This window comes from Emydura macquarii, unplaced genomic scaffold (genome assembly GCF_026122565.2).
Source record: "Emydura macquarii macquarii isolate MOO-44397 ecotype Brisbane River unplaced genomic scaffold, CSIRO-AGI_Emac_v2 contig_3220, whole genome shotgun sequence".
In the NCBI taxonomy this organism is placed as follows: Eukaryota; Metazoa; Chordata; order Testudines; family Chelidae; genus Emydura; species Emydura macquarii.
In genome coordinates, this window is record NW_027133357.1 from 1,900,611 (window position 1) to 1,922,968 (window position 22,358).

Sequence of the window (22,358 nt, forward strand, 5' to 3'; positions counted from 1 at the left end):
ATAATCCCTGCGCTCTGAACAGCATGTTGCAGCTTCCAAAGCTCTGTGCGGATATTAACCGTTTCAGCCTCCGGGCGCTCTGCTGCAGGCAGGATCGTCGCCCCTGGTTTTACACCTGGGGAAACCGAGGCATAGAAGTCATTAAAGGGCCACTTTGTTTTTTCAAAAGAGGCCACCGCTTTTGGATGCCTGTGTTTTGGGGAGAACAGCGTGAGACGCCTCCTTTTCAGAGGCACCGAGCACCTGCTGCCTGCTGCTCCCGCTGATTTTGTGCTCAGCCCCTTTGCATGCTCAGTCCCAAACACGCTGAGAGGCATTGCTGCCAGGGGTTATGGGTTGAGTTGTCTCTGGGGCTGTTCAGGTTCCTGTGTATATGAGTGTCTATTGCCATGACAGTAGCCCCTGGTTGCTGTCAAGCCCTGTACTGTTAGCTCCTAATGTTCTAAGCCCCTCTCTGGCACGTGCCAGGGCTCCCCCTTAAGTTGTCAGGCTGGGAGTGGTGTCCTGTGTCTGTGTGCTTGTGGATTGTGCAGCTGCCAGCTGATGGCCATGTGGGGCTGTGACCCTGTTCGTGCCCCTGTCCCCGCAGGCTCTGGCTCAGAAAGATGACATGGAGGAGAGGATCACCACGCTGGAGAAGCGCTACCTGGCAGCCCAGAGAGAAGCCACCTCCATCCATGACCTCAATGACAAACTGGAGAATGAGCTGGCCAACAAAGAGTCTCTGCATCGCCAGGTACTTGGCCCTTCTCGTACGCTGCTTGCGTGTAGTGCTGGGGAGGAGCCGGTGGTCATGGAGGGTGGTGAAGCCCTGGAATGGGTTACCTAGGGAGGTGGTGGGATCTCCATCCTTAGAGGTTTTTAAGGTGTGGCTTGACAAAGCCCCGGCTGGGATGATTTAGTTGGGGTTGGTCCTGCTTTGAGCAGAGGGTTGGACTAGATGACCTCCTGGGATCCCTTCCAGCCCTAATCTGCTATAAGTCTCCTCTGCATTGTCCGGCAGTGTGAGGAGAAGGCTCGGCACCTCCAGGAACTGCTGGAGCTGGCAGAGCAGAAACTGCAGCAGACGATGAGGAAGGCAGAGACGCTGCCGGAGGTGGAAGCAGAGCTTGCCCAGAGGATAGCAGCCCTTACCAAGGTAAGTGGGCAGCAGAAGCCAGGCCCTGCTGGCATGTTCGCTGAAGAACACCCCGTCCCTGTTATTCATAGATACTTGGACCAGAAAGACCCATTAATCACCTAGTCTGACATCCTGCGTAACACCCACCCTGGAACTGCCCGGAATTAATTCCTGTCTGAATTGTCACTGCCTGCCCCGTGAGCAGGTTCAGCTGATGTGCCTGACAACACGACGGGGGTCCCATCGGTCCCAGTGCTGGTCTGCACTGAAGACCCATTGCCGTCTCTGGTGGGTCAGTGCGGTTCCTAGGCAGGATGACAGTTCTCTTATGTGCTGGCTTCTCCTAGAAGCTTCCTTGGATTTTCTTAGGCAGAGGAGAGGCACGGGAGCATCGAGGAGCATCTGCGGCAGCTGGAGAGTCAGCTGGAGGAGAAGAACCAGGAGCTGGCGAGGGTAAGTTCTACCGATGCAGGAGTCACCCTCCTGCCGTGGACACAGGCTGGGCTGCTGCTTCTCCACTACCTTTTGTGGCATCTCAGCATGGAAAGGCAAAGCAGCAGGGAGCTCTGGAGAGGGCACAGGTGGCTGTATGTGGGGCTGGAGCTCTGGAGAGGGCACAGGTGGCTGTATGTGGGGCTGGAGCTCTGGAGAGGCACAGGTGGCATTCTGGGAAGAGGTCGTGGTGAGGGGACGGGGAAGGTCTCCCATGCCATGTTTGCTTTATCTCTGTGGCTTTTTCTAGGCTCTCCACTAGAGTTATTTGAATGTACAGGTGTTAAACTGCACCTACCCCTGGTGCTCAGAAGGATTTCAAAGGTTCTTAGCTCCCTTCATTTTAAGCCCCTCCATCCTTCCCCCCCACCCCCCCCAGTCTAAACAAGGCCTCTTTCTGGGAGGACTGAATGAGGATGGATGCTGCCACATTTTCCACACCCTTTGCACAACTCTAGCTAGCACCTTCCATCTGAGGTTCTCAGAATCCTTCCCATATGGGCATGTTCTCCTCACTGCAGCCCTGTGAGATCAGAAGGAATGATCCCCACGTGACGGTGTCCACCCACCACAGCAGCGCCTCCTGCTGACCATCACGGGAATTAGCTCTGCCAGCCGGCGCGCCCTTTCCTGATGGTGCCTTTCCCATCGTCTTCTCTGCCTGCAGACACACCTCAGTCCAAATACCATGACTTGGCCCTCCAGCCGTGTCACCATCCGAGTTTCCCCCTTCTGGGGGTAGGAATCACTGTCCACCAGTCAAACCACTTCCCCAGTGGCGAATGGGGGCAGACTCAGGCCCGCCCACTACTCCAAGTCCCAATCCAGGGACCCTGTGATACCAGCCGCCTGCTGTTTCTCCTTAAATTCCTTCAATGCTGCTTCAATTCCCTGGGCCACTTCTTCATGGCCCAGCACCTTCTTCACCCTCTTCTCAGGGCATTCAGCCAGCAAGCCCCAGCAGCCATTAACTGCTCTGTCCAAGGTGCTATCTTTGCTGCAGCCTGCTAGGAACACAGTCCTCACTCCTTGGCTCCCAGCAGCCACTGACTCTGCTCTGCCCTTCAGCTCCTTTTGTACTTGTCCACTGGGCCCTGATTGGGTGCTTCCTGCACAGCCTCTCTAGGCTGCTTGGAGGGCTCACCTCCACTGCTCCTTTCTGGGATGGGGTAGTGACAGGCCCACAAGGCCTCCATTCACACCTTCCATTCCTGTGTGGAGTGAGCACCCCATCATACCCCAGTTTACAGATGACAAAACTGTGGCCCAGCAAGAGGAAATGGCGTGCCCAAGGCCCAGCACTGAGCCAGTACCCCGGCTGGGAATAGGACCTAGATCTCCTGACTACCAGTCCTGTGCTTGAACACCCAGGGAATGCTGGGGAAAGCCCTGATGGTCTCTGTCTCTGAAGCCGTGTGGAGTAAACAGAGGACTGTTCTCCTGCTGCTGGGCTGCTTGCCATCTAGTCTTTAGGGCTTTGCCCCTCTAATGCTGGTTGCATGATAATCTCGCTCCATCCATTTGATCCAGCCACGTACCACCTTTAGAGTCCTGGGCCTGCTTCGCTTCTCTCATGGGTGTAACGCTCTTGGAGTCAGTGCAGTGACACTGGTGTGGAACAGGGCAGGTGAGAGGAGAATGGCCCCTCGACTGTGGTGTGGGGAGGCTATTAGCATGCACAAAACACTGTTCAAATTGCAGAGACCTTCTCTGCATCAGAGGAGCCTAACTCCCTTCTCCCCCACCCCCATTAATCCCCGCAGGGAGCTTGTATTGACTGTACAGGGTCAGGCACTAAGCTTGTATCTTGTGCTCACCTTACCGGGGTCCAGCCGAAACGTGCGCTGGACACACAACAATCTCGGGCTGGCTGGCGGGGTCACTCCCAGACAGCATTAACCCAGCGCAGCAGTGTGTGGCTGGTATAAGTGGAGGGGCTCCCTCACCTGGCAGAAGCAATGAGTGTGGAGGAGAAACGGCTGTTTTTCCCCACCTGTGATTGGCTCTGGGTCATGAGCAAACCTGGAACAAGAAGCGCTGGGAAACCACCTTCTCGATTTCCTGCCAGACACGGGTTGTGTGGTTAGAGCCTCCAGCCGCTGTCAAACCAGCCAGTCCAGCCCATGGCCCAGCGACCGCAGCAGGTTGGGTGAACTGCATGGAAAGACACGGAGGGACCGGGGTCATGAGAGAGCTCCACAGTGCTGAGACCTTGGCAGGACCGACAGGCATGTGGGGAGCTGCAGGAGGATAGGGGAGGCGTGTGGAGAAGCCAGGAGGGCACGCTGGAGAGGATGGCAGGGACAACTCTTGGATGGGAGCTTACCAGCTCCATCTGCCCCTGACTAGGTGATTCAGACACGGACTTACAAGAAGTCAGTTTCTCCACGAGTGAAAGACCTAAGCAATTTGTTTATGGGCTGAGGCCCAATGAGTCTGTTCCTCTGGGCCACGGGTGGGGATCATGACCCGTCCTCCCACTGCTCCTTTCTAAAGCATGTGGAGAGCCTGAGGTTAGCTGCTCTATGATCCTTTGATGTTAATGATAATCTCCCTGTGCATCTTGGCTCTAATCCTCATTATTTTTGAACAATCCAATTAGCTCTCACAAACGTGAAGCCTGAAAATGCAGGCATTTCTGAGTGCCCGGAGTGCCAGAGCTAAATAGCCTCCTTAAAGCATACAAATAAATCAATAAATTCTCTGCTCCAGTAACTCAAAATCGGCTCAGTCCAGCCCAGCAGAGTCCCGTGTGAAACCAGCTCTTAGGCCTGGAAGAATTTCATCCTAAATCTTCATTTATTTCAGAAGCTTCGTGAGAGTCTGAAAATAGGGGCGTGGCATGAACCTGTGAACATGCCCCCTCGCTGACCCGTGATCCAGTCTGCCTAGGGGACTGTCCGGGAGGGTAACTGGGTGAAAACGCCCCTCTTTTTTTGGCCTGGTTTCACTGCTACCCAGGGGAGGCTGGCAGTTTGGGGAGAAGGCACCTGGGGCATTTTGGCAGCCAGGAGCTAAGAGGCTTTCAGGTGAGTGTAGGGTGCATCGTCTTCATTCCCCCTGGTGGGTAAGGCTGGATGTCACTAGAAATTTTGGGGATGTCTTTAACTCCTCACTCCACATCCCAGCAACCCTTCAGAGCAACCAGCTGCCCCAATGTCCACCACTGCATCCAACGCCAATGGGGAAGCCGGGCGCTTGTGCTAGAGCTGCCAGCAATGAAATAGCTAACAAAGTTGACATGTTGTGTAAGGTGTCATCATTAGGCTTCAGAGTCAACCTCCATTGAAATCAGTGGTACAGGTAACATCCAGGATCTATTTGGTCAGGCTTTCTGCAGACTCAGGGAGACAGTTGCAGCCAGGGTGACCTTCAGTAGATTCTCTTCACTAAATCCCACAGGTACTAGATTATGGCATGGAAGTGGTCCCAGTGCTGTGTTGGCCAGGAGATGGGCTAGGCCTTTCCCGACTTGGATTAGAACAATTTGAAAAGCATCCTCCCAGCTCCAGGGATTCGGGCGGCTGATTTGCCATTTGCCGTTACAGGCCCGGCAGCGAGAGAAGATGAACGAGGAGCATAACAAGCGTTTGTCGGACACGGTGGATAGGCTGCTGAGCGAGTCCAACGAGCGGCTGCAGCTTCATTTGAAAGAGCGGATGGCAGCCTTGGAGGAAAAGGTACCAACTGCCGCGTGAGGGGCAGGAGGCAGGGGGAGACCTCTCTGCAGAGGGCCTGCCTTGCAGCCTCTATACAGGGGAGAGATGGGGGGCTGGAAAAACCAGGACTGGGCTTTCCAACCCTCCCCCGCCATGGGGTTGATCATCCCTTTCTAATGGGAACGGGGCAGCTCTGCAAATCTCACCCGGCGCGTCCCAGGCCAGTCCCGATTCAGTGTTATTCTCTATTATCTGTACTGCACTAGCACCTACAGGCCACGGTGCTGTACGCTGCCAGGGAGCAGAAACCTTACAGTTTAGCTAGACAAGACTCCCACACTGCGGGGGAGTGGGGATGAGACGGTCAGGGGGAGAATTTGTCTGCAGCATGTGCCGGATTGCACGCCTTTCTTTTCAGGGCTGGGGGATATTTCTCCTAGAGGAGCAGAGGGGGTGAGGAACCTCACTGGTGTGAAGATGGAGCTTGATTAGTTTATGAAGGGGATGATACGACAGGGGTGCCTGCAATAGCAGGGACTGGACTCGATGGCCCAGGAGCTCCCTTCCCATCGTATGTTCTTCTCAGGGCTTGGGACAGGCACAATGCAGGCCTGGGTCAGGGGTGCAGATATTATTCATTTGGACTCCGGTTTTAGGCAGTCACAGGTACCTAAGGAAGTATTTTAAAGCTAATTGTTGATGCCACGGCTAGTTATTCCCAGGCTGGATCTGTCCGTGCGATCGCTCCCCCTGTCAGTCACTGCCAGCTGAGAGTTTGGGAAATGTCACCTTCCCTTCTGACGTGTGTCCATCAGCCTGGCCCCCTCCCAGACTCAACATGGCCCATGTGGGCACATTTCCATTGACTGACCTAAACGTCGCTCTCTCTCTCTCTCTCTCTCTCTCTCTCTCCTCCTAATTTTTTTGTTTTTAAGAATACATTGTTACAAGAGCTGGAAAGCACCCAAAAGCAGATTGAGGAGCAGCAGCACGACAAGGTAAATGCCGCTCCGCGGGGGAGCTGTGTCAGCCGCACCTACTGAAAACACCCTCGTTACGGGGGCAAGAGCTGGCATCCCAAAACGCCCAGCAGCACGAGTCCAACTAATAAAGCCATGCCATGGGTTGGATGAAATCTCCGATTAGCTGGAATCCCACCCGCTCCTGGTATTGTTTAACAGGCACCTTCTCTCCAGTCTAAGCTGTCTAAAGATTTATATTGCACTTGTCTCAGTGGTACCCGAGCTCCTTCCAAAGGGAGCATAAAGGTGGCCAGCTGATCCTTGCTCTCTGTCCCTTTCCCCTAGTTTATATTAGGGGGGTTTACAGAACGACTCGCGGGCTCTGGGGAAAGCCCAGCTAAGCAGGTGCGGTTCCCCTGGGCTATCTTGCGCTTGCTGAAGGGGGTTGCATAGCCCAGGGGTGGCTACCAAGGAAGCCACATCCTGTTCCCAGGCAGCTCTCCTAGCTCCTAGGAACTCACTCCATCTCGGAGTGAGAACTGATCTCGGCCTGGCCTGCTGAAGGTCATGAATATCAGGAGCCGGAGTTTGCCTCTCCCCTGCTCCTTGAGGAGAAGCCAGTGTAGGGTCTAAACACCCCTGCTGTAATCCCTTGGCCTAGCTCATGGCTATCCATGGGCCAGGAGGTGGCCAATGGGCTGCTCTCAGACTAGCCCGTCCTCTTTTATGCTGTCTGCTGCTCCCTTGCCCTTCGGGATGTATGAGCATGGCCTTAGCTGTCGTCTTCTCCCGCTAGCAGTGCTGTCTCCTCGACCGGCTGTGGCTGCTCAGGGCAGAGCAGGGAACCGGCTGTTTGGGAACTGATGTGATGCTGCATGCTTGGAGGCAGGAGCATTCAGAGGAAACTCAAGTTTTGTTCTGTTTGCACACGGGACTGAAGCCTGGTGTGGCCATGTCGCTTGGTCCCCCTCCATTTATACTAGGACCCTGGCTAGTCATTGTTGATTCATCTGGCCTCATTAGCAATGATTTGATGGGATGTGGCTGCAACCTGCTGGGAAGGCAGGAGTTTGCCGTGCGGTGATGATGGTTGCCTGGCTCCAATCCAGTCTGTCCTGCCTCCTTGCTGAGCTCTGGCCTCTCACTTGGCAGCTATTACATTATAACATAGCCACTTTGTGCAGATGCAAGTTTCCGAGTAGGAGAGAGCTGCTGACTGGCAGTGGGAGGAGGTGGGCTAGAGGCGGATTTAGCTGCCAGTGCGGATTCGTTGCTGTCAGCCCTTTCTCTGGGAAACATTCACATGGCAATGCATGGAGCAAAAACTGGGTATCCAAGTGGGATCAATTCTCCTTCATGTAACAAACTAACAATAGACTCCATCACTTCCCTGTGTGTGTGTCTCTCTGTCCTCACTATAACACACCTAGCTCCCCTTGCACTTCCCCTAGCATCATAGTTTACCATTGCCTGCATGCTCCATGCCTTTACAGACATCTTAAAGATGCCCAGAGCCTGGGACAGGTGATTTTTTAAAATAGGTATAACTAGAGAGCAACTAAAAAGCAAAAGCTGGGCGGCTCAGCACACACTAACCTCCCCTCCCCCACTTCTCTTGTTTCTTTCTGAACAGAGAAGATTGTCAGATGAAGTTGACAATCTGAGATTGGAGATTGACCAGCTAAAGACAAGAAGCGGGTCGTTTGCGGACGGCGTACATTCAAGGTGAGGCTTGGCCACAGACTGTCTTGCTCTCTTTGTGCTTTGCGGGCAAGTTTACTGGGTGTCATATGGTCTATCAGGCCTTCTCTGCCCCCTGCAGGAGGCATAGGTGCCCTCCTTGCTCAAGGAAAATCTGCTCAGATCAGGCTGCCAACAAGATGGCCAGCAGACCAGCCAGCCAGGCTTGCCTGCTTCTTCTCAGTGGCAGAGCTGGGGGAGCCTAAAAAGAAGAGGAGTTCCTCGCTGATAATCCAGAACTCTAAGGCCAGGGCAGGCCTTGCCCCCAAGTGCTACAATTAAGTGCTTGCATTTGAGGGATTTTTTCTCTGTACTTAAAAACACAGACAGCCAAATCCTGAGTTTATTTGGTCATTTAACTGTGGAGAGACCAACGCAGAGCTTAGGGCACAGGTCACCCTGCTCCAAGCAGGCAGCCACAACTTACTAAGGCAGGGAACACCTGCAGTACCATGCCTGGTCCCTTAGGGGCGTTGCAGAGCTGCCACGCTGGGATTGTATTCCACGGTTAGGGAAATACGGATTGCACTTTTGTTGATGAAGGGCTTGTAGAGTCAGCAGATGAAGGCAGGACAGAGCCTGATCCCAACTTCACTGGTGCAGGAAGGTGCTATAATATTTGCTGCACACTTGGCTATGAAGATTAAGGAGAAAAAACAATATATAGATTGCTCCAGCTGCTTCGTTCATTTCCTTGATTTGATGGGTGCTTTGCAGTGGTAGGAGGTTCTTTGCTGTGTTTGGAATGATGGAATCATTGAGGTTCTCTGCAGTGACTTTTTTCCCCATTTCACTGAATCTAGTGGCCTTTTCTGGCCATGCTGATTTTTATACAAATGTAACCATCATGGCAAACACCAGCAAAATAATGGTTGGGTTTTTTTTAAAGCCTGTCATGCAACTTCCCATCTGTAGGGAGAAGGCAAGTCCAGATCACGGCCAGACCACCTGGCCACTCTGCCCACGTGGTTGCACTGGCTAAAGTCCTCAAGAAGAATACTGCAGCTTTATGTTCCAGTAAAGCATCTGTGCAGCAGAGGGCAGTATCATGCCACACACACCACAAGAGGCACCACGGCAGCAGTTCAGAACCGACGTTTTACCAAGTTTGGCTGAAATTTTTTACTTTTCAAAGTTTCCATCAAAAAGTCAAAATTTTCCATGTCAAATTTCGACAAAAATCAAAATATTTTTGCTGACACTTTCCATGGCAAAAGCACCCATTTTTTCGATCAGTTCTGCTGACAAGCAAAGGCACATGCTGCCTGCTCAGCTGCCACATCTTTTCAGACTCTCTCCTCAGACGATCTGGTCCTTATGTCCCATCTATGACAGGCAGCGGACAGCAGGGACTTGGGAAAGAATCCTGTCTCCATGCCATTTGAAAGAGGGCTGCTTTGGATGGGTTTAAAGTGTCTGGTCAGAGACCACAGCCAGCCGGTCCTGTGGAAAAAAGGGTTTAGAATTGCCATTGATCCTGTTATTCCCCAATGGCCAGGGCTTGACATCCCCCATTTTGCACCTAAAGTGGAGGAACCGGTTTGCGTTCAAGAATAGATCTGAGATGGAGCTGGCCAGATCTCTGGTAGGGGCAAATAGCCTGGGGCTTACCTTGCCTTGCATCTACAAGATGCTATGATGTTGCTGCCAGAAGTAGTGGAGATATCTGACGAGCACGCCTCCGTTTCTTAGAATGCCATCAGCACCCAGCAGCTTGACTTACTGAATGATGGAGTGTCATAGGGCAGCCCGCTGGGAGCTCCCTCCAACAACAGGCTGCTGCATGACAAGCATGCCTACCTCAGTTTCCCTTCTTCTGATTCCCCGGTAACTCTACACCAGAAATACCCCTCCCTGGGGCTGGTTTATTACCAGATCATAGTGTAAATAGTCCAAAACAAGTCTCAACACATAGTCTATTTATCACCCCGAGTGCATATAGGCCTTAAAATTCCAGGACATACAGTCCCTTGAGCCACATACCTGGGCTTGTCGTCGGTCCTCTCCTGTCATTCTTCCAGGACAACCATCACTGCTTTTCCAGCTTGAGTGTACCCCCACTCTTCCCAACAGGACTCCCAAAGCCTCTCTGCTGGGAGATCATCCTCACCAGAGGAGCAGCCATCACCCTTGCCCCATTCCATTGACCTCTCCCACCATGGAGATGCCTGGGGTAAGCCCCCCACTGCTTCCCTGCCTTCAGCCCTCATCTTTGGCTTTCTGGCTTAGAAATCAGCAGGCAACTCCCTCTGCTGCTCTCCTGCCTTCAGTCCTCCTCATTCCTCTAGCCCTGGCTTGGGGACGCCAGCCGGCAAACCTCTCTTGCTGCTCTTCAGCCTTCTCCCAGGACCCTCTTACAGCTTCTTTCAGGGACTTTCTCGATGTCTCTGGCAGCTCTCACCTTTTCTCGTCCTGACTGACCTTTCCTCTGTCTCACTCTCTGCCCTATTTATATGGCCCAGGTCCTTGCTTTAAAACCCAGTTAGATAACTGACGAGTCACAGGTGCAATGGCCCCTTAAAGGGCAGATAGTGGCTTTCCCGAGGAGGTCATTGCTGACTTCCTTGCTGCTGATGCCATTGGAGCAAGGAAACCTTTCTCCCCATCTTATCCCCCAAAGAGGAGAAGCTGTGGTGTTCCATGGGGATCTGACAGGCTCCTTGGTTACATCCAGAGGAGAATCAAGTTCAAGTCTTCAAACCCTCTTGCATTTGCTACGCTGGGACTGAGAGAGGTGTCCAGGCCTCCACAGCAGACGCACCAAACCCTTTACTGATGGGGGGATATCTGGCAGGACAGGAGGGTAATTATTTCCACATGGGCAATGGCCTCTTCTTAAAGCCTCTAGGGAGAGGAGAGGTCTCGGGAGAAGATGGCTGCTGTGCAGCCAGTCTGATTATAGAAGGGACCGTTCTGACCTCCTGCATCAGGCAGGCCCGAGAACCTCAACCAGCAATTCCTGCACCCAGCCAGAGCTTCCAGCTGAGCTAGCACGGCGCTTTTAGAGACCCCCCTCCCCTCTTGTCTGAAAGACTCCAAGCAATGGAGAATCCACCATACCCCTTGGCAATCAGTCCTAGTAGTTAAGTATCCATTGACTTATCTCTTCATCCATTCACTACCTGCTGTGACCTAAGGCGTGCACCTGCTCTTGGTACCTTAGGCCTGGAAATCTCATTTGAAACCCTCCTTTTCCTCTAGGTTAAGGGGCTGCTGTTCGTAGGAATTGCCAGACTAGACCAGACATCCACCTAGGGCAGGATTCTGTCTCCAACAGTAGCCAGCACCAGCTGCTTAAGAGGAAGGTGACACTAGTGGACAACTGTGGAATACCTTGCCCAAGGGAGAAATTTGGCCCTAATCCCATCAATTAGAGGTTGTCTTAGTCTTAGACCCACCTCGAGCACAAGGGTTATATCCCTTAGAAAACAAGAAGAAGGAGAGGAGGATATATCGAATCTGCTCTTGCCCCGTCAGTCTGGGCTGGTCAAGCAGGCAGTGTTCTGCTCTCAAGCTTCTTCCAGCATCTGCCACATCTGGAATGCCTCTCCTGCTTCTCTGCTGCGTTCTTTTGTACAGGGATGGGCCCGAGCTGCAAAACGCAGTCAGGCCCATGGCCTGAGGCCCAGCCCAAAGCCTAGGGCTGATTGGGTCCGGGATTTTGGCTCTTTCCAAGGGCAGAACTGCAGACAGTCCTCGCACTCTAATCTGGATCCTGGCTCGGATTCCAGCTTCCTAAAGTCTGGGGTGTTGAGATATGGGCTTTTGCTTTGGACCTGTGCCTGTTGCTCTGCTGCTATGTTTTGACCAGTAGGGAGTGAGGAAGGTCACCTCATAAAATGTCTCCCCTAAATTAGTGTCTTTTAGGGCTATTTACTTCCTGTTGTAAAGTCATTTTATTATATTTATTCTTTGTAGTTTATGCTGAGTGCCTGTCTAGTGCTACAAGCATTAAATACAAAACTCAAATTCATAGGGGTGCGGGGGTTTCTAGTGTTAAAGTTTCATCCAGTTTCCGTTATCCTGGAAAATGCGCTTGTTCTGAAAATTAACATGCTTATTCTCAACATACAAGAGGATGTTTCTGCAACATTTGAAGAAAATTGAGCAAAGATTTTTTGAGTTATGGAAGTTAAAGATATTACCCTGGTGTGAAACGTTGAATTTTGTCCAGTGTTTGTTTCAGAAATATCTCGTTATTGACCCTGGTAAACTTTTCTTAGGGTTAAATCTCCTGGAAAACTTGTGCTTTGGCTCTGTTTGGAAAAAAAAATAGGCTGTAACAAAGCAAAGTTATTATTTACTTTTGAGCCCTGTCCTTATACAGCTTGTTATCAGTTATGGGCCCAATTCTGATCCCATTTTCTTAGTATTACTTATTAGGATAGTGCACTGCACTAGAACTCAGGAGATATAGGTTCTATTCCTGGCTCTGGTCACGTCACCACATTATGCCTCAGTTTCCCCATCTGTAAAATGGACATAATGATTGTGCTCTCCTTTGTAAAATGTTTTGGGGTCTACTGATTGAAAAGTGCTGCAGAAAGCTAAGTAGTATTATTATAGCAGCAGCTAGAGGCCCCATTGTGCTGGCTGCTGTACACAACAATCAAATATTTTGCCCTTGTTTTCAGAGGGAGCAGGATTAGGAGATACATATCTGCCAGCATGTTGGCCTCTGGTGGCTGGTTGCAGCCCAGAAAGTGCTGTTATAAAGACCAGGGAAACCATTATAGCATTGAACAAAGGTGGGGTGAGGCCACATCTCAAACTGCGCTCACAGGGATATGCAGGGCTGACCTCCTGCAGTGCACAGAGGTATGGCAGGGAGAGAGGCTCAAGCATTTGCCATCGAAAAAGATTTTTCAACTGAAAGTAATAAAAAGCTGCCTGTTTGTCGGGAACCCCCCCTGCCCCGAATGTTGGCTTTAAACCGGAATTTTTCAGGTTTTCGCTTGAAAGCCCCAAAAACACTGAAGACAATTTTTTTGACAAAAGGGCAAGTTTTGGTTTTGTTGAAGTTTTTGGTGGCAGGGGACTATGGGGGGCTTTTTCCTGACCAGCTTTCCTGGCAGATCTTCACCATGGCAATAGGCTGAAGTGAAATATGGTGCAGAGAAGGCTGCTGGGAATCTTGGGGTGCTGGTGTACTGTCAGGAGGATCACAAAAGCTTGGACGAGAACTGTAAGAACTCAGGGACAAGGGATCACATGGGAAATGAGTAAATACACAGCAGGGCTTTTTCTTAGTGGGTCAGTTCTGTTTGGAGCCCTTAGCCAGGAGGCAGGTACCGGTCCTGACTAGCAGACTAGGGTGCAAGAAAACATGGACTGTTATTTGGGCCCAAATCCTGATCTGAGTGCGAACTAGATCCCTAAATATCTTGGAGGAGCTGGGCCTTGAACACCCGTTGTGTCACAGGTATGGATGCGATTGGCTGGTTACCCGCAATGGTTCTTGCTCACACCCACAAGGTGGAACTGCATCTCCAGAGTCCACGGTGGAGAGCTATTTCCCCGGTATCTACAGGCAGTGAGTTAGGGGTTTCTCTTGCCTCCAGAGCCCCGAGCAGGCACTGTCGGTTCACCTCAGGTGCTCACAGCCCCGGGAGCTCAGATGTCCCGGTCTCTATTTCTTTCTCTTCAGTGCAAACCCAGACTGAACACGGAGTGTGCAGGCTCAGCCGGTGGGGTTGGAGACGGGTTTAGCAGCCTGTCGCGTGAGCCGGGCGGGAGGGGATGCGCTCATGCTGTCAGAACTGCAATGTTTCACCTCATGGCTCTTCTCCCTCGTGCGTGTAGATCCCACGTGGGCAGCGCCGCGGACCTGAGGTACCCCCTGAGCGCTGTGGTACATGCCCCTGCCGAGCCCTTTGGGACACCGCCTGGATTGCACCGGCCACAGAAGGGTCGGTTTGCAGCTCTGCGGGAAGAATCCCCCAAGGTAAAAACCCCAGTGTCGGCCCTGCCCCGAAAGCAGCTCCTCGCTAATCTCCGGCCAGCGGCTCCGTGGGCAGCGGCAGACCTGCGTGCGGGCTCTGGTTATGTCTGCGGCTTGGAGCGTGTTACAGATCTCCTGTAACTGAAACAGCTGCGGCAGCTGCCTGTGTACTTTCCAGGGGGGGGGGGGGCTTTATGGGGTCAGTAGGCAGGGACAGCTGCAGGGCTCCTGCCCTAAATCCCCTTCATAGCCAAGAGGTCCCTCGTTGTGTGGGGAGGCGACTGGACGGAGGCCAGGCCAGCGCTTACTGGCTGGGTTAAAGCGGTGGGTGAAGTGGGTTCCCCGTGGAGTTAGACCACGCCGCAGGCACATGGCGCAGTGCCTGATGCGGTCGATTGAGGGGCAGCGGAGCCAGCCCATGTGCACTTACGGCCTTTGGTGAATAGAGAACACTGCCTGGAGTGGAGCATCTCTGTTGCTGCATTTCCCTGGGGAATGGAGGGGGGAGCTAGATCTTCAGGGTGTCTGAGGGCCTCTGTCACCAGGATCAGGCTCTGGGAGCATGTGAGGACCCCTCTCCCTGGGACCCAGCTCTGGGGAGCATGGGGGGGGTCCTCTCCCCAGGCTCCACCTAGCTCAAGAGGGAAGGCTGTCCCCAAGGCCTGGCTCTGGAGGGTTGTACGGGGGAGGGCCCTCTCTCCAGGGCATTTGGGGCCCCCTCTCCCTGCAGCCCAGCTCAAAAGTTGGAGGCTGTCCCCGGGGCCAGCTCACGGATTGCTGCAGGGTAGTGTGCTTGATCCGAGCTGGTGCCCTCGTGTACTAAAGTCTCCTGGCACAGCAGTGAGAGGGAGGTTTGCACAGGAATGAAGGGGCACTCGGCAGTGACACACCAGGGAGCAGCTCTGCCCTTGCTCAATGGGGAGCTGCCGCTGGCTGCTTCACCTCTGTTTGTCGATGGGTTGGTCCCAGCTCCTCAAAGGCATTTAGGAGCCTAACTCCCATGGGCTGGGCCCTGGCCTCTGCTGGTTGGTGTGGAAGTTTTGCTCTGTGTGACGGCTGTGTGGGATTTGCCGTCTCTAGGACTGGGAGCCGGCCCAGCCGGGCAGTGTCCTGGCCACCGTGACTCACGCCTTCGACAGCGACCCGGAAATCTCGGACGTGGACGAGGATGATCACGAGACGCTCTTCAGCTCCATGGACATGCTGTCCCCCAGCGGGCACTCTGATGCCCAGACCCTGGCCATCATGCTGCAGGAGCAGCTGGATGCCATCAACCAGGAGATCCGGTAAAGGAGACGCCTGTTTCAGTCTGCGGAGTGTCTGGATCTGTGTACTGCCGTGAGGGGCAGGAGGGTGGGGTGGGGGAGATGTGGGTGCAGGGGAATGGGGGGAGGGGAAATTTGGGGGTGTGCAGGGAATGCAGGGAGGGGCAGGGGGAAATGTGAGGAAGGGCAGGGGGAATGTAGCTACTTTGCCCTGCTCTGATGACAGAGAGCCGCTGTTAACCCAGCGTACCGGATCACCTTGCCCAGGATGCTTGCACTGCCCAGAGTGGAGGAAAGCAGCTGGAGCATCCTCAAGAAAGTGGCCGTGGGCGTGCGACTGGGAGGAAAGATGGACAGTTCAGAGCTGGAGAGATCTGAAGCATCGCAGGGCAGCGTCCTCTCAGGGCTCCCCGGGCAGTGTTCACATGTGAAATTTTTAACTAAGCAAACCCCCGGGAGCCCCCCAGATGAAGCCGCGCTGCGCTGGAGTTACGGGGGAGGGTTCATACCAAACTGCAGTGCAGGGGCTGTACCTCTCCCCGCTCCCAGCAGCACGCACCCAGATGACTCATAGCTAGGGTTAAATGTAAGCGAATTCCAGCCGTGCCGAGGTACAGAAACACGCAGGTGGTGGGGGGGTATGTGAGCTGTGTGTGTGTGAGGATGGGTTGTGTACAGAAGGGTATATGAGCCGGGTGTGTGGGTCTGAGGACTGGTGTGAGTGTTTTGAGGAGGGGGTTGGAAGCACAATATGTTTGTTGCCGTTTCCCTGCGTTGATTTGCCCAGCTCAAGGGAAAGCTGGATCTAGGGGGCGTTCTGGCACCAGGGCCCTTGGCTGCTGGAATCCGGCCCTGGCAGCAGCGGAGGTGCGAGTTGGGCTGGGAGACCTCCGGGAATGGCGGCTGGGCCGTCAGCGGGGAAGCGGGAATGCTGCCCAGCCTAACCCTGTCTGCAACTCCGCAGGATGATTCAAGAGGAGAAGGAATCCACGGAGCTGCGCGCCGAGGAGCTGGAGACCCGCGTCACGAGTGGCAGCATGGAGGGCTTGAATCTGATGCAGCTGCGCAAACGGGCTTCCATCCCCACCTCCCTGACCGCCCTGTCCCTGGCAAGTTCCTCGCCCCCCGTCAGCGGGCGCTCCACCCCCAAGCTGTCCTCTCGCAGTGCCGCTCAGGACCTGGACCGGATGGGGATCATGACGCTGGTGAGCTGGGCAGGGTGCGTCGGGGCGAGCCAAGGGCGCTGAAATGACAAGGGCCCATGGACGCCGCTCTGGGATCCCCATGTGGTGCCTGCCTGGCAGGGGTGTCACAGCAGAGTGTCTCTGACCTCAGAGCCGGGGGGAGGGACTGTGCTGAGATGACACCCCCAGATGCTGCTCACTGGAATTTCATGGCATGTTGTATGTTCATTTGCACACCTGCTCCCTGCCCAGTGCAACGCTGCTGTCCTGTTACCCTGTGGAAAGGGGGGCATGAGGGTACCTGTGAGGCCTGGGGGTGGTGGGGGTTGATGGTGGGTGAACGCAGGGGTGGGTATGAGGGCAGGAGAGTGGCCTGTGAATGAAGGTGAGGCGGGGGGGTGGATGGAAAGGTGGGTGTACCACGCATGGCAGTGTATGTGGTGAGGGTGGTGTACTGAGGCGGGTGTGTGAGGGGTGTGGATGGAGGTGTAGTGTATGAGGGCATTGGGTGGGCAGGTGGACGGGCAGGTATATGCGGGCGTGTGGATGGAGTTGTGTGGATAACAGGGCAAGGGCTGTGTGTATGAAGGCGGGGGGGTTGTGAGCTGTGTGTGTATGAGCGTGGTGTACAGGAGGGTATATGTGGTATGAGGGTGGGGGTGGGTGTTTGGGTGGGGGCGCTGGAAGCACAATATGTTTGTTGCCGTTTCCCTGCGTTGATTTGCCCTGCCTTCGGGAAAGCTGGGCATAGGGGACATTCTCACACCTGACTGTGGGCATTACGCAGTCAGCACCTCTCTGTCGCTTTGCTCTCCCCACAGGGGAATTCTCAGCTAACTTTTTGTGTCTCTTTCTATTTTCCTCTTGCAACCAGCCCAGTGACTTAAGGAAGCACCGGAGGAAACTGCTGGTGAGTCACTCTCTAATTCCTCTGGCTCTTTGACTTGTTCTCTTGTTCCTGTCCTCGGACCCGCTGCCCTGCTTGTAGACTTGTTGAACGGCTCTAGTACGGCATGCGGGAGCCGCTCGTGCGCTGGAGAGCATTTGTATCCCGCGGAACGGACGTTTGTCAGGCTGAAGGATGCATGGTTTGTGAGCAACATGGGGCTGGGACTGTGCCGTGGCATGTGTCCATACAGCACCTAGAGCCCCGGGCTCTGGTCCTGACTGGGATCTCTGGTTGCTGCTGCAATGTATGTACATAGACATAGACAGGTGTGAGCTGAAAGTGGTCAGAGCCCTCTGTCTACCACACCGTGTTTAGCAGCATGGAGCTCCTAACAGAAAGCCCCAAAGTCCACGTCAGGCTGGGGCCAGGGTCTGTCCCTGGAACATACAAGTGATATTTGCCCATTATCAGACACGGCCCCGGGAGACCGCAGAGTGGCTCACCTGCAGCTCCGGTCACACCTGCTGTAAAGCTCTCCTCTCACGCCACACTTCGCTGTGGCACAGAAATTAGTGTCCTGTGGGCAGCTCAGGTGTGTGGGGAGAAATGGGGCCAGGTGCTGCCTGAGATGTGAGCAAACATAACGTACGCAGACAGGGCACTTGCCTTCCCCTCTGCATGAAGAAAGGGAAGGTGCATGGGTCCCAGCCTGTTCCACTGGTGCAGTACTGCTTGCCTGGGGGAAATCCCTGGGGGACGGGGTTCTGGATTGTTGTCTTGCTCCCTCCCTGCGTTGGCAGCAGTTAATGGGCTCCGATCCGTGTGCATGCCGATCTTCATCTCACATACACCGCTCTCATGCCACACCGAGGAGCGGGCTGTCTCCCTGCTCTCTTGGAGCCACGACCGGGGTTGTGCTGGTAACCGCGGGACTCCCAGGGCAGATGGCTGGGCCCGTGGGGGTCTCTGCACGCTTTGACTGCTGCTTGACAAGTCAGTGATGGTCGGAACTGGGATAACGAGCAGAAGCTCTAGATGAACACAGCATGTCAGAGCATTCAGTCACGGGGAATCACTTCAGGAGACGGCTGGTGTCTGTGGGACCATGGCTGGGCAGTGTCGTTTTAATGCCAGCTGAAAAGGAGGTGGTCAAGGACATTAGCGTAGAAATTAGCCTCCCTTCCCAGCTCTTCCGTAAGGTAGGACCGGCGGGACAGAGCACAGCAGTTTGTTTAATAAGCTGAAAGAACTTTGTTGCTGTGGAGAAAACATCCGTGCAGCCCACTCTGGTGCCTGTGTTCATGCCTCCCTCCCTCGTACGTGGATGGGGGTGCCTGCCCTTCTTCCTTCGTCGTTTGCTTTGCCGGTGGGCCTCGTCCTGCCAGCTGTTGCAGACGCGCAGTTCCCGCTGACTTCACTGCAGCAGCTGGAGAGCTGGGTTCCCCAGAGGGCAGCGTGGAGGAGGCTGGCACTTTATCCCCACTCTAGAGGCTGACAGTTTGGGAGCCCTCCAAGCGCTTGGATGGAAACAGATAGAGACCGGGACGGGTTTTGAAGGGAAAACATTGGGAGATTGAGGGCGAGAGGCAGCCGGACACAGAAGGAAATATGGATGTGGGGTGAGGAAGGAAGCAATGTCGGCGATGCTCTGATCACAGCCAGGAAGGTCACGAGTCAAGGTTCCAGCTGCAGCGCGAGCACCGCCTGGCTATTGCATTAGCCGTTATTACTGCCCGTGGATTTGAATAACAGCGTCTCAGGCACTTGATGGACAGACCCAGGTATCTCTATGCTGCAGCCAGGGCTGTGATTGCAGCTGGTGTGCACGTAACCCGAGCCCAGGTCCTAGAGCAGTGAAGCCGTGGCAGCGAGGGCCGTACGAGCCTGCCTGGAGCCCTGGATAATCACTCACAGGGCTAGCCCGTGCTGCTGCTCCAGTAGCAGAGTTAGCTAAATCAAAGCTAGCACAGGTATGTCTATGCGAGCTGCAGTGACACCCTGTGAGTGCAGTGTAGACATAGCCACAGAGACAACTTCCCCTGCCCCAAGAAGCTTAGTGTAGACGGGCCCCGTACAACTCAGGAGCATGGATGGCAGTGGTGGGGCCTGGATGTGGCGATATAACAGTAGCCCACTCCTGTACAGGACAGACAGTGAGGCAGCGCTTAGGCTCCTGGACAGAGAAGGGCTATTCTTCCCTTGCAGGCCAGAATCACCCTGGCTTGCTTTCCTGCCCTGACACTTCTGCTAGCCCATATTTGCCCCAAGTCACAACCTAGTCCCTGTCCTGCTCTCTGGACAGACACCCCGATGTTGTGAACAGGCACAACTGCTGGACCATACGTGCTGAGAAGCCTCCCCTGACTCTGGTAGAGCCAGGTCGCTGTTCTTGGCTCACTCACTCCACATGTAGGTCTCGCGTCTGATTCCCTTCTTTTTTTGGAGTTGTGGGACCCCACAGTCGCACATGGGGAGCTGACATGCAGAGAATCTAAGTGTTTAGCCCACAGTCACAGAGGGAGGCTGTGACAGAGGAAGAATTTGAATCCAGATCTCCCCAGCCCTTGGCGAATATCTTAACTCCAATAGGAAGGCTGGTCCAGTGGTTATGCAGTGCCTGACTTCCCCTTTAGCTAGTGAGGCTCTCTGGGGACACTCTGAAATCCTGCCCCTACCCAAAGGCTAGGGTAACCGGTTCAGAAAAAGCTTAGTTTGTGTCTGATGTCCCTCACACTCCACTGACTGAAAAGCATTTTTCTCTCTCAATCTGGCTCCAGGCTCTGGCAGAATTAACGGAGTGATCTGAGAGATCTGGGGTTCCCCCAGAGGCATCAGCTAGAGACAAAGTGCAGAGGAGAAAGGAGCTGATCAGCTGTTTTTGCAAGTGCTGCTGGTGGTGACAGATCCTGGATCTAGAGCACTGGGGAGGGGGGGTTTCGGTTAGAGTTCCCCCCCCCTTGCATAAAAGACATTACCAAGTTGGAGAGAATCCAAGGAAAGGCAGCAACAGTGATAAGTGGGCCTGACCTGTGGAGAGAGACAAGCGGAGCATGCCATGTATGGCACAGAGCAATGGGAACTACGCGGAGGGAATGATACAGGAGAGCCAGAGGCTATCTCATGAGACAGGAAGCACCATTAGTTACAGAGATTACAGGAGAGCAGCCTGTGTCTCTGATGGACACTTCTAGTTGCCAGGGCGCCTGGACACTGCATTGTCTTGCTGGGGAAAGTCAAGGCTAGTGTTGCCTGAGAGGAGGCAGGAAAATGCCCTTTCTGGTGTTAGTGTTAGAGAAGAGCCCTGCACTGGGGCAGGGAATGGGCAGAGGACACAGGAGCCCCTTCCCAACCCTGGCATCTACAGTCCTGCTGCTGCTCCTGCATTCATTCATGCAGCTGCCAGGCCTGCCTGCGTGCCCTGGCCTGCTGTGGCAGCACCGTGCTCCAGGCTGCATTCCCGGGCCTGCTGCTGTTTGCGCAGTCAGCATGTTGTCTGCACACGTGCCCGCCAAACCTGCATGCATTGGCCCTGAGGCTGCAGCCACCGGTGCCCCTGTGTTCCTTTGTGCTGCCTGCCTGGACTTTGCAACGTGAGCTCAGTTACAAAGCTGCCAACGTCCATGGCCGTCTCCCCGCTCTGCTCTGCGGGGAAGCACGTTTGCCATCTCTGCTCTGGTACTTCAGGCGACCTTGCAGTGTCAGGCTCAATCACATCAGGAAACTGTGTCAAGGGGAGAGCATTCCACCCGGCGTGAACATAGGGGGGGGACTAAGGACACCATATTTTCCTCTTGATTTGTACCGAGAGTTCAGTGCGAGTGGGGTGGAGTCCCTGCTAACGCCTCGGGGAAGCAGCAACAGGAGGTTTTTGCAAGTGCCAGCTGCAGATTTTGCAGCTCAGCCTCAACCGTGGCTCCAACCTATATCCCGGTACCACATTTCCCTACACACACAGCTCCCACTTTTAGCTTCTTTCCCGTTTGGCGCCCACTCGCACAATCCCGCTAGCAGCCCCACCTTCCAGAGCATGGGAGCCCAGGGCCAGCGTGGGTCAAAGCCAGAAAAAGCCATCACTGCATTAGTCAAGGAGGAAACAGCCTCCCCCACCACTCAACCTCCCCATGGAGGACAGGCACCAAACTGAAACCGGGGCAGTTTGGCCCAGCTCCACAAAGCTACTTAGGCTCTGAATTTTCATTGATTTCAGTGGAAGCGAGGCACCCTTAGTGGATTCGGGCCCTAAGGGTGGGAAGGCATCCAAGCCAGTGCAAGTTTATTGCCGGCGCCCGGTGGGGAGCTGCGAAGGCATTGGGCCGACTCACCTAATTGGTCTGTGCTGGATGCAAGCTGAATCCAAAGCCAGAGCATGGGCTTGTTTCCTTTGGAGTTTAGGCAGATGGCTGATTCCCGCACAGCATGATGGGAACCAAAAGGGCACCTCCTTTCTCTGCCTCCCCCCACTCTTATCAGGTTCCACCTCTGCCCTTTATGGCCACATCACCCCATGCTCGCCTGGGAACAGGCCATCAGCTGGGCTCTTTCGTTCAGGGCATGCAGTGAGAAGATGCTGCCGTGGTGCATGAAAACCACGGAGTCCTTGTTCTCACTTCACTTGTGAAGGCTCTGGCTGGTTTGCTGCTCCCCTGGCCCCCGGGGCTGGGGCTGGACATGTGTGTTAGAGGTGGCTTAGCTCTGGAGGCAGGAATCTTTGCCGTTTAACCTCACTGCTTCACTGTTTGTTTAGTCACCAGGCGCTCGGGATGACAACCGAGAAGATAAAACCACCATCAAATGTGAGACTTCCCCTCCTTCCTCACCCAGGACGCTGCGGCTGGAGAAGCTGGGGCGTTCCGCTCTCATTCAGGAGGACGGCAAAAGGTATGGGGGTGGGGCTGGATGGACTCTGCTGGTGCCACTGTCTAGACACGTGGTGTGTGTTAGAATAGGGAAGCCCTCCCGCAAGCCACGGGAATGGGAGAGGGCCAGGCCCTCTAGGGGATGGCTGGGGAGAGTTCACTATGCCCTGTACAGATCAATGGAAGGCAACTGAGCCTCCCCTAGAGTACATGTGGAAAGCTCTCAGGATGGGAATAATAAAGATGCTTT

At 54.3% G+C, this 22,358-nt stretch overlaps 1 protein-coding gene across 1 annotated transcript in view; it reads left to right on the forward strand.

Moving 5' to 3' along the window:
* Window positions 1–22,358, forward strand: part of PPFIA4 (PTPRF interacting protein alpha 4) — an 87,825-nt gene that overhangs the window by 38,114 nt on the left and 27,353 nt on the right. The window contains exons 7-17 of the mRNA XM_067531530.1: window positions 590–736; window positions 1,004–1,138; window positions 1,490–1,573; window positions 5,161–5,292; window positions 6,207–6,269; window positions 7,867–7,958; window positions 13,776–13,917; window positions 14,995–15,200; window positions 16,144–16,384; window positions 17,238–17,273; window positions 21,997–22,130. Of these exons, the coding sequence (XP_067387631.1) occupies window positions 590–736; window positions 1,004–1,138; window positions 1,490–1,573; window positions 5,161–5,292; window positions 6,207–6,269; window positions 7,867–7,958; window positions 13,776–13,917; window positions 14,995–15,200; window positions 16,144–16,384; window positions 17,238–17,273; window positions 21,997–22,130 (1,412 nt within the window). The remainder of the gene's footprint in view (window positions 1–589; window positions 737–1,003; window positions 1,139–1,489; window positions 1,574–5,160; window positions 5,293–6,206; window positions 6,270–7,866; window positions 7,959–13,775; window positions 13,918–14,994; window positions 15,201–16,143; window positions 16,385–17,237; window positions 17,274–21,996; window positions 22,131–22,358) is intronic.